This window comes from Squalius cephalus (genome assembly GCF_949319135.1).
Source record: "Squalius cephalus genome assembly, chromosome: 1".
Taxonomy (NCBI): Eukaryota; Metazoa; Chordata; class Actinopteri; order Cypriniformes; family Leuciscidae; genus Squalius; species Squalius cephalus.
Genome location: NC_137122.1, coordinates 66,219,463 through 66,231,772, shown reverse-complemented (window position 1 = coordinate 66,231,772; position 12,310 = coordinate 66,219,463). Strand labels below are relative to the sequence as shown.

At 34.6% G+C, this 12,310-nt stretch overlaps 1 protein-coding gene across 1 annotated transcript in view; it reads right to left on the bottom strand.

Moving 5' to 3' along the window:
- Positions 1-12,310, bottom strand: part of LOC307159631 (uncharacterized protein) — a 732,752-nt gene that overhangs the window by 631,896 nt on the left and 88,546 nt on the right. The window contains exon 13 of the mRNA XM_079873101.1: positions 2,319-2,492. Within this exon, the coding sequence (XP_079729227.1) occupies positions 2,319-2,492 (174 nt within the window). The remainder of the gene's footprint in view (positions 1-2,318; positions 2,493-12,310) is intronic.

Genomic DNA, 12,310 nt, shown 5'->3' with positions numbered 1-12,310 from the left:
AATTAGAATATCATCAAAAAGTTGATTTATTTCAGTAATTCCGTTAAAAAAGTGAAACTTGTATATTATATAGACTCATTACATGCAATGTGAGATATCTCAAGCCTTTATTTGTTATAATTTTGATGATTATGGCTTACAGCTTGTGAAAACCACAAAATCAAAATCTCAGAAAATTAGAATATTACATGAAATCACACAGTAATTACACAGTGATACCATGGTCATTGAACCAGGTTTTGGTTATTTTGGCAGTGTGGGCATGTGCAAATCCTGCTGGAAAATGAAGTCAGCGTCTCCATAAAGCTTGTCTGCTGAAGGAAGCATGAAGTGCTCTGGAAATGTCCTGGTAGACGGCTGCGTTGAGTGGACAGCACAGTGGACCAACACCAGCCGATGACATGGCTCCCCAAACCAACACAGACTGAGGAAACTTCACACTGGACTTCAAGCATCTTGGATTGTGTGCCTCTCCATTCTTCCTCCAGACTCTGGGACTTTGGTTTCCAAATGAGATGCAAAATGTGCTCTCATCAGAAAAGAGGACTTTGGTCCACTGTGCTTTATTAAATCCAGAGTCAACGCAGCCGTCTACCAGGACATTTCCAGAGCACTTTATGCTTCCTTCATTTTCCAGCAGGATTTGCACTTGCCCACACTGCCAAAAGAACCAAAACCTGGTTCAATGACCATGGTATCACTGTGTAATTACTGTGTGATTTCATGTAATATTCTAATTTTCTGGGATTTTGATTTTGTGGGTTTCATAAGCTGTAAGCCATAATCATCAAAATTATAACAAATAAAGGCTTGAGATATCTCGCTTTGCATGTAATGAGTCTATAAAATATACAAGTTTCACTTTTTTAACGGAATTACTGAAATAAATCAACTTTTAGATGATATTCTAATTTTATGACCAGCACCTGTATATATACCCCCTTTTTTTGAATATGTTGGGAAGTTGACCTTCCCAGACAATCCTGAGTAAACTTAGTGTCCCACGTTTTTTGCTGCAAATGACTGGGCAGTAGTTCTTGGACCGTCACTCACAGCTATTAGTTAATGTGTTTTTATTTTGTTTTGTTTTTTCCTTCATTGTTACTATGTTGTTTGTCGTTTATTTTTGTTGATTCTTGGTGTTTATGTTTTTGTATTTTTTTTTTTCTTTGTATGTGAAGGGGAACTTTTTTTGTTCTTATTTCATGTTCAAAATTTAATAAAGAGATTGATGAAAAAAAAAAGTATATACTGTATATATATAAACCAAAATACAGCGAATAGTGTTCTTGGCGCGCCTACTTTTGAAAGTCAACATTTAGATTATGTGAACTCATTTAAATGCATTGTAAAGGCCTAGGTCACTCTGGAATAAATCACAACTTGTTTCATGATAAAAACGTGACTTTAGTTTACAGTCCGGAAAATACAGTAGGTTATAGTAAATTATTTCAAGGACCCCCTGGCACTTGAGAACTGAAAGCCTCATAAGAAAGCCCTGTCGAGGCTCTTCCCCGGTGCGGGTCGTGTCGAGCCATTAGTCTGGGTGTTTGATGAGGAAAAGATGAAATGTAGTAGTTGCAATAAACGCGTTCAGAATCCGTACAACTGCAGCAGCGGAGGACTTTTATTCTGCTGAGCGGAGCTGAGGAAGAACTGATGACGGGACAGTTTGATCTTCGGCTGACAAATCAGAGGAAAGGAGCGTTTCATTCCCGCCTATACGTGTAGAAATCAAATATTCAAGCTGTTAATAAATGTTTCTACCTGAGAACGAAAAGTGAAAAATCAAGCTGAATACTTGTTTTTAGTTTTTCTGAAAAAATAAAAAGACGAAAAAGGAAGTGTTTTCTCGTTTTTCTACTTTCAATATTAAATCAAAAAACGAATGAACACACGACACGGTCCGTGTATCATTTGATCATTTCATTTCCTGTTTGGAATGGAATAATGAGAAATGAAAAGACGGATCATTTATTCGGTGTTTCGTTTAGTTTAATAAATGGAAAATGAGATTTCGGCTCGATTTCTAATTTTTCGTTTGTGGTTTACAAATCGGTTTATGGCTTTGATATTTCGTTTGCACATGTGGGCGGCGCTGAAACGCCCCTTTTATCTGATTGGTCAAACCGCTTCGTCTTCAGTACAGCCAGAATAAGAGTCCGTACGGCACACTCACATCCCACTTTAACCCCCTGTGTGCAATAGGGGAAACCCAGAAAGTGCACTGCTATAAACAATGAAACATAAGCCCTGCTGTCTTCAAATAAATAAACTTCAGTCACACTGTAATTGCTGTACAGTATAATGATACTAACTGTAGTTTCTCCAGCTTGAATTGTGGGTTCATCAGTAGATCACTGAGGTTTTTCACTCCAGAGTCTCCTAGTTTATTCCAGCTCAGCTCCAGCTCTCTCAGGTGTGACGGGTTTGATCTCAGAGCTGAAGTCAGGATGAGACTCTGTTCCTCTGTAATACTGCAATCACTCAAACTGAAGACAGAAAGAGAAAATGATTCAGATCTATGATGATCAACTAATAGTCGGGGAGCCAAAGTCTCAAAAATGGGTTGAACCTGACATGGTCTGTTATACTTTTTATTTGTGTTTTTTCTGTTAACTTTGACCCTAAGAAGCAATAATTGGAGGGTCTGCTCTGCCGGAAATATCGCGAAAAAAAATTGTGGCCATTTTAGTGTATGCACCCTTTATTTTTTTTCAGAAAAATGTGAAAAATGATTTTTTCCCTCAAATCCTCAGTGGGTTTGGTAGGCTGTCAATAAATGCACTCCAGATACAAAGAACACATTTGCTGACAACATCCACTGAAAAAATAACTCTTAAAACACATTTCTACATGATTTTGCATCAATTTAATGCAAAAAATTAGGCGTTTTCTCACTTTTTTCCAATATTTTCATCTTTACTTCATTGGCAATCAACTATTCCCACAAGTTATGACATCAGTCAATATGTCATTCTTTTCACCAAACAGTATACTCACTCCACAGAAAAAATCATAAAAATCCAACCAAAATCAATGGATCTGTGATGATTTCACTAATAGTTGATCAGCAGGCTCAGAACCTCAATAGAATTGTAGGCTACTCTCAAAATTCCGAAAGACATGTAGTCCATGAGCCAGGGGGGTTGATCGGTATCATCGGGGGAAAAAATGCTATCATTGTTATTTGGCAAGGTATACACCCCTAGTATTAGAAAAATCACTATAGCAGTGCAGGGGTGGTAGCGAAATCACTTTTTTCAGCTCATGAAGTTACTAACCCCCTAAGATAAATTCCGTTTTTGAAATCTGGTGTATATCTGGTTTAGGCTCATGCTAGGGATATTGTCAATATTCTATAATATGGTGCTTGGTATCGCTGGAAAGGGGACCTTTTAGGCTTTCATTTAAGCCCAGTACTGAATCTGTCTGACAAACACAGAGGTCACATGACTTCTTTAAACCAGAAATAACACACATTTTTTCACAATTTCCGCCTAAACTAAAAATCCGCCTAAAATCGCTGTGCCATGAAAGAACACCACGGACACAAAAGTCAACAACTTCAATACTCAAGGCACTCTGATGACTCAGAAAATGTATAATATACCCATACTATTTATTTGTGAGAGCCTTAAATTAGACTTGTGCAGCCAGCACAAGTCTTCAAAATAGAATAGAGCCAATAGAATGGACAAATAGAATACCCTAGTCCAGGGCCAAATGTTGTAATAAAAACACTTGTAATTGGTGTAACAAAATGTTTCTATCATGTATTTTGATATTCACCCACTTTCAGTTAGAATGTCAGAATGTAGCTCATGCACTGAATGTTGATGGATTTTGACAAGGTTTTGTCAGTTTTGTGAAAAGATTGTTGGTTCAGTTGACTGGTTATAACAACACTATAACTATACCATCTTCAATCAACTTCCATTGAGTTCCAGGGGTATTCAATGTAAGTACAAAATACTTTTTCTCTTGTGCTTGTGAATTGGTGGGGAATAGTAGCAGTAGCTAATGTAAGCTTGGTGTTTTTCACACTTAGTATACTTCTTTTAAACTTAAAATAAGAAAGTATACTTTCAGTCTACATTTTATGTACTTCTCAGAAATATACTTAAAATTACACTTCAGTGTACTTGATGTATACTGAGAGAAAAGTCCAGGGCCCGTATTCATAAAGATTCTAAGAATCCTCTCAGAAAACTCTTAATTTTGCTTAAAGGAGAACTCCGGTCAATTTTAACATTGAGCTAATTTTTTTGTCAATTTGGAGTGCTGTCAATACAGAGAACAACGACAAAAATCGGTGTTGCCTACACCATGTTATCCTCTTTTTAAAATTTGCACCCTGTTGACTTCAATGGGGCAATATTTAAACCTGCTTTTAGCCTCTTAACATCCTTGATGTGTCATTACAAGTGCACAGCCATGTGAGCGCTGGCTGAATTATTATCATTTTTATCCATATCTTTCACATCTACTGCAGTCAGATTGACCCGCGTTCACTCTGAAGGAATCACTCACATTGGCTGTGCACTTGTAATGACACATCAAGGATGTTAAGAGGCTAAAAGCAGGTTTGCCCCATTGAAGTCAACAGGGTGCAAATTTTAAAAAGTGGATAAAATGGTGTAGGCAACACCGATTTTTGTCGTTGTTCTCTGTATTAACAGCACTCCAAATTTACAAAAAAATAAGCTCAATGTTAAAATTGACCGGAGTTTTCCTTTAAAAACTTTTACGTAGGAGTCTTAGCTTAAGAGCGATTCGGGGCCAATCTGAGAACAACTCTGAGCAAGGAAAAGACAAAAACTTTCATCTTAGTGAGGAGGCGGGGCTGACCCCGTTGCTATGTATGACACAATCTTTTGAAGACTGTGATTGGCTGGTAGTCCAAGAAGGAAATAAATTGTGATTTGTCTATTCTAAGCCTTCACTTTGAAATTACATGCGACTGTGTACATTACACACTGCTGCATTGTTGCATTTTCCCAGTTGCCAAATATCGTAATGTAGTGATTACTTTCATTTCTGGCGCTATTGCATTTCTGCGCTGTCGGAGATGTTAGCGCGTCTCTAAGATCAGTCACAAACATGATCCATGCACGATCTAATCTTTAGCGTCTTATTAACTCACTGTCATCCATTGTCTGCAACAGATTTCTTCTCCTTCTTCTTTCTGCCATGTTCTCCTCTGCTGAAGAAACTCTTCAGCCTCTTAAAAGTCCTCGTCCGTGCTCCTAACAATTTTGACCTTAAGACCTCTTTTAAGGGTTAAGATGATTTCTGAATTACTTTTTTCTTTACTGGGATTTTTTTCTTTAATTTTAAGAGTAAACGGCCACATTTCTAAGAATTTTCTTAGAATTTTGTCACTAGGAGCTACTCTTTGCATTAAGATTCTTTATGAATACGGGCCCAGGTATATTTGGCCTGTACTTGAACTCAATCTTTTGATCCAGATATACTTAAAAGCAGGGTTCACCAATCTCGGTCCTGGAGGGCCGCTGTCCTAAACTCTGCAGAACAGCGGCCCTCCAGGACCGAGATTGGTGAACCCTGCTTAAAAGAATAATTAAGAATTCAAAGTACTGTATACTTGTCTTGTAGTTGTGTTAACTCTTTTGATTGAGTAGTCAATTAAATATACTTTTTTACATAGTTTTTTCATATACATACAGTCTTATGAAACTTACATTGTTTGAAAATATTGATTAGAAAATTGATATAAAACAGATATGTTTCTAATTCTGCATGAATTTTTGTGTAGGCTAGTCCACTGGTCGTGTAAATCAATTTACTCTAATTCTACTTTTTTGTTTAAAATGTTGCCTTTCTTTATGAAACTTACTGACATTCAAGTGTTAAGATTAAAAAAGGATGCATGAAGCTAATAACATGTTTTTAAATTTAAAGTACAGTTAAAGGTATTTTTCAAGTGCAAAAATAATAATGTTACATGTTAAGTGCAAAGTATAATGTTATGTTTACTTAAAGAAAACTTACAAGTACACTTGCAGTATAAACTACGAAACTAGTAGTTTACTGAGAGTACACATCAGTGTGTACTTTCATAAACTAAAAAATGTACTACTTGTATTAAAACAGTAAACTACTAGTATACTTATAAGTTCACTTGTAGTACAGATGCATTACAAATGAGAAACCTAGTTGTGTACTTAGTTTACTACTCTTACAAATACAAAAAATACGAAAAGTGAGCCAATTTAGTCCCAAGCAGTATTGAAATAGTACACAATTTTACTACAAGTACACATTGATATTAGTATACTTACTACATAAAGTATACTTAAAAATATACTTGAAAATTACTTAAGTATACTTCATAAAATGAACATGAAGACATGCACTTTTATGATGAAGAGATGCACTTTTATGATGAAGAGATGCACTTTTATAATGGACAGATGCACTTTTATGATGGATAGATGCACTTTTATAATGGATAGATGGACTTTTATGATGGAGAGATGGACTTTTGTGATGGAGAGATGGACTTTTATAATGGAGAGATGGACTTTTAGAATGGATAGATGGACTTTTATGATGGATAAATGCACTTTTATAATGGATAGATGGACTTTTATGATGGAGAGATGGACTTTTATGATGGATAAATGCACTTTTATGACGGATAGATGCACTTTTATAATGGATAAATGCACTTTTATGATGGAGAGATGGACTTTTATAATGGACAGATGCTCTTTTATAATGGATAGATGGACTTTTATAATGGATAGATGGACTTTTATAATGGACAGATGCACTTTTATGATGGATATCTGCACTTTTATAATGGATAAATGCACTTGTATGATTGATAGATGCACTTTTATAATGGAGAGATGGACTTTTAGAATGGATAGATGGACTTTTATGATGGAGAGATTCACTTTTATAATGGATAGATGGACTTTTATGATGGAGAGATGCACTTTTATAATGGATAAATGGACTTTTATAATGGATAAATGCACTTGTATGATGGATAGATGCACTTTTATAATGGAGAGATGGACTTTTAGAATGGATAGATGGACTTTTATGATGGAGAGATGCACTTTTATAATGGATAGATGGACTTTTATGATGAGAGATGGACTTTTATGATGGAGAGATGGACTTTTATAATGGACAGATGCACTTTTATAATGGACAGATGCTCTTTTATAATGGATAGATGGACTTTTATAATGGATAGATGGACTTTTATAATGGACAGATGCACTTTTATGATGGAGAGATGGACTTTTATGATGGAGAGATGGACTTTTATGATGGAGAGATGGACTTTTATAATGGAGAGATGGACTTTTATAATGGACAGATGCTCTTTTATAATGGATAGATGGACTTTTATAATGGATAGATGGACTTTTATAATGGATAGATGGACTTTTATAATGGACAGATGCACTTTTATGATGGATATCTGCACTTTTATAATGGATAAATGCACTTGTATGATTGATAGATGCACTTTTATAATGGAGAGATGGACTTTTAGAATGGATAGATGGACTTTTATGATGGAGAGATTCACTTTTATAATGGATAGATGGACTTTTATGATGGAGAGATGCACTTTTATAATGGATAAATGGACTTTTATAATGGATAAATGCACTTGTATGATGGATAGATGCACTTTTATAATGGAGAGATGGACTTTTAGAATGGATAGATGGACTTTTATGATGGAGAGATGCACTTTTATAATGGATAGATGGACTTTTATGATGAGAGATGGACTTTTATGATGGAGAGATGGACTTTTATAATGGACAGATGCACTTTTATAATGGACAGATGCTCTTTTATAATGGATAGATGGACTTTTATAATGGATAGATGGACTTTTATAATGGACAGATGCACTTTTATGATGGAGAGATGGACTTTTATGATGGAGAGATGGACTTTTATGATGGAGAGATGGACTTTTATAATGGAGAGATGGACTTTTATAATGGACAGATGCACTTTTATGATGGATATCTGCACTTTTATAATGGATAAATGCACTTTTATGATGGATAGATGCACTTTTATAATGGAGAGATGGACTTTTAGAATGGATAGATGGACTTTTATGATGGAGAGATTCACTTTTATAATGGATAGATGGACTTTTATGATGGAGAGATGCACTTTTATAATGGATAGATGGACTTTTATAATGGATAAATGCACTTGTATGATGGATAGATGCACTTTTATAATGGAGAGATGGACTTTTAGAATGGATAGATGGACTTTTATGATGGAGAGATGCACTTTTATAATGGATAGATGGACTTTTATGATGGAGAGATGGACTTTTATGATGGAGAGATGGACTTTTATAATGGACAGATGCACTTTTATAATGGATAAATGCACTTTTATGATGGATAAATGCACTTTTATGATGGATAGATGCACTTTTATAATGGAGAGATGGACTTTTAGAATGGATAGATGGACTTTTATGATGGAGAGATGGACTTTTATGATGGAGAGATGCACTTTTATAATGGATAGATGGACTTTTATGATGGAAAGATGGACTTTTATGATGGAGAGATGGACTTTTATAATGGACAGATGCACTTTTATAATGGACAAATGCACTTTTATGATGGATAGATGCACTTTTATAAAGGAGAGATGGACTTTTAGAATGGATAGATGGACTTTTATGATGGAGAGATGGACTTTTATGATGGAGAGATGGACTTTTATAATGGACAGATGCACTTTTATGATGGATAGATGGACTTTTATAATGGATAGATGCACTTTTAGAATGGATAGACAATAACAGATTTTTACAGCGATTGATTCCAACAATCTTTTCACAAAACTGACAAAACCTTGTCAAAATCCATCAACATTCAGTGCATGAGCTACATTCTGACATTCTAACTGAAAGTGGGTGAATATCAAAATACATGATAGAAACATTTTGTTACACCAATTACAAGTGTTTTTATTACAACATTTGGCCCTGGACTAGGGTATTCTATTTGTCCATTCTATTGGCTCTATTCTATTTTGAAGACTTGTGCTGGCTGCACAAGTCTAATTTAAGGCTCTCACAAATAAATAGTATGGGTATATTATACATTTTCTGAGTCATCAGAGTGCCTTGAGTATTGAAGTTGTTGACTTTTGTGTCCGTGGTGTTCTTTCATGGCACAGCGATTTTAGGCGGATTTTTAGTTTAGGCGGAAATTGTGAAAAAATGTGTGTTATTTCTGGTTTAAAGAAGTCATGTGACCTCTGTGTTTGTCAGACAGATTCAGTACTGGGCTTAAATGAAAGCCTAAAAGGTCCCCTTTCCAGTGATACCAAGCACCATATTATAGAATATTGACAATATCCCTAGCATGAGCCTAAACCAGATATACACCAGATTTCAAAAACGGAATTTATCTTAGGGGGTTAGTAACTTCATGAGCTGAAAAAAGTGATTTCGCTACCACCCCTGCACTGCTATAGTGATTTTTCTAATACTAGGGGTGTATACCTTGCCAAATAACAATGATAGCATTTTTTCCCCCGATGATACCGATCAACCCCCCTGGCTCATGGACTATATGTCTTTCGGAATTTTGAGAGTAGCCTACAATTCTATTGAGGTTCTGAGCCTGCTGATCAACTATTAGTGAAATCATCACAGATCCATTGATTTTGGTTGGATTTTTATGATTTTTTCTGTGGAGTGAGTATACTGTTTGGTGAAAAGAATGACATATTGACTGATGTCATAACTTGGGGGAATAGTTGATTGCCAATGAAGTAAAGATGAAAATATTGGAAAAAGGTGAGAAAACGCCTAATTTTTTGCATTAAATTGATGCAAAATCATGTAGAAATGTGTTTTAAGAGTTATTTTTTCAGTGGATGTTGTCAGCAAATGTGTTCTTTGTATCTGGAGTGCATTTATTGACAGCCTACCAAACCCACTGAGGATTTGAGGGAAAAAATCATTTTTCACATTTTTCTGATAAAAAATAAAGGGTGCATACACAAAAATGGCCACAATTTTTTTCCGCGATATTTCCGGCAGAGCAGACCCTCCAATTATTGCTTCTTAGGGTCAAAGTTAACAGAAAAAACACAAATAAAAAGTATAACAGACCATGTCAGGTTCAACCCATTTTATTGAGCTTTTGAGACTTTGGCTCCCCGACTATAACGTGTTCATCTTCATCCAGCAGACTTTTGCTGACAAATAAACAGGGATATCAAGGTAAAGGTAACATGGAGAACGACTACACATTGTTCATTTAAATATCCCTCTGATGGTCCTCGTCATTTCTGACCGAATAATTTTCTGTTTTGAATTTTTAAAAATCACAGCTTCATCGGAAGGTTCATGATCCGAGCATGCTAAGTGGTCGTAAAAAAATTAGTCACGATTTTGGTCTTCAGTCAAAAATGACCCCCATAGGAAATGAATGGGAAATTGACAAAAACACAAAAATTCTCTACAAATCAGGCACAATGCAGAAAAAAAGTGCTCAGCAATGAAGGGGTGAAACTCTAAAACATCAAGAGTGAAAAACATAACATAATTAATAATTATAATTAATATATATATATATATATGTATATATATATATATATATATATATATATATATATATATATATATATATATATATATATATATATATATATAATTATTACAATTATTTAAATAATAATTAATAAAATGTTATAAACCTTGGCAAAAAGTATTATTTGAGAATTTCTAAAAAAATACATTCAATCCACATCTTAAAAGTAAGTAATTTGGTCTTGGAACTAGAATTCACAAGCATCTCCATTTAGAGCTATACAGGGATCTAGTGGTAAACCCATGCAATAACATGATTTATTTAATTTTGTTTAATAAATTGATTTTTTTTTTTTCTGAAAGCCTAGTCTCTATTTTAATCGAAAATACTGCATAGAAAAAAATAAAAATAAAAATAAAAATAAAAATCATTATTTTCAATGGAAAAAATGGACTATAAATATTGCATAAATATTAATAAGTTCAATCAAATTGTCTCAAAATACTAAATTAAAAAGAATAAATATTATAGAACAAATATAAATTGCATTGGTTTTTACTGGGATGGAGGAAGTTTCATTTTTAGGTGTCCAGTCACTTCTGACTGGGAGGCCCAGGATGTGACTCCTAAACGAAGACCATCAGAGGGATATACTACCAACATTGTAACAATACAAAGGTTGAAAGCGTTGATCTATTTATGTTAGTTTACACATTTATTTCATTTAATCTTTAAGGTTCTTTCATGTCAATGTCACCCTTGGTTTGCTCACTGGGTTAAATGTGTTTATGTCGGTTGTTTTCAGACACATTGTCTACTTGCTAAAACTTTACAGTAAGGTTTCATTTGTTAACATTAACTACATTAGTTAACATGAACCAATGATGGACAATACTATACAGCATTTAATAATCTTAAGTTTCAACATTTACTAATACATTTTTACATTTTTCTGTTAACATTAGTAAATCCCCTGTGAACTAACATGAACAAAGAATAACTGTATAAACTAACATGATCAGATTAAGGAATAAAAGTATTTCCTTAAGCAGAAGACAATCAAACAAGTTTTGTAAAAGGCAGTTCATCTGCTTTAGTGCTGCACCGTGAGGCAGTGTCGGTGTATTTTATGGATGGCTCAGCTAAACAGGCCAATAAGAGACTATTAACTACTATTATTGCTTTTAATTATACCAATGTCTAATTAAAATGTCTACAAATGTGTAAAACTGATCAGAGATCAGGTAAAACCCACAAACCCTTGTTCAATCTCAGTGAATCTGCATGATTCATGGGTTCACAGAGATCATCACCCCCCAGTGGTGAACCATTGACATTTCCAAACGTTTTGAAACAGTTATGACGTAACGAAGCCTCGTTTACTGAAATCATGTTACTTTGGCAGTTTGATACACACTCCGAACCACTGATCCGAAACAAAAGATTTGTAAAGGTTTCACAGCTTCATGAAGCGTGTTTCGAAAGCGCCCATCACTAGCGTTCAGTCAACTTACCTTCAGTGGATCTTATTACAGGCAGATACTGATCACAGACTTTTAAAATGCACTCATTCGGTTTTTACAAGTTACAGTATATGTTGCACCAAAATTAGATATTTGTGAAATACAAAGATTAAATTGAAAGCAGTTATGAACAGTTCTGATCCTGATGTCAGAAAAAAAACATTGTTCTGCCTCTACAGAAACTGCTATAATTATTGTATACTATAA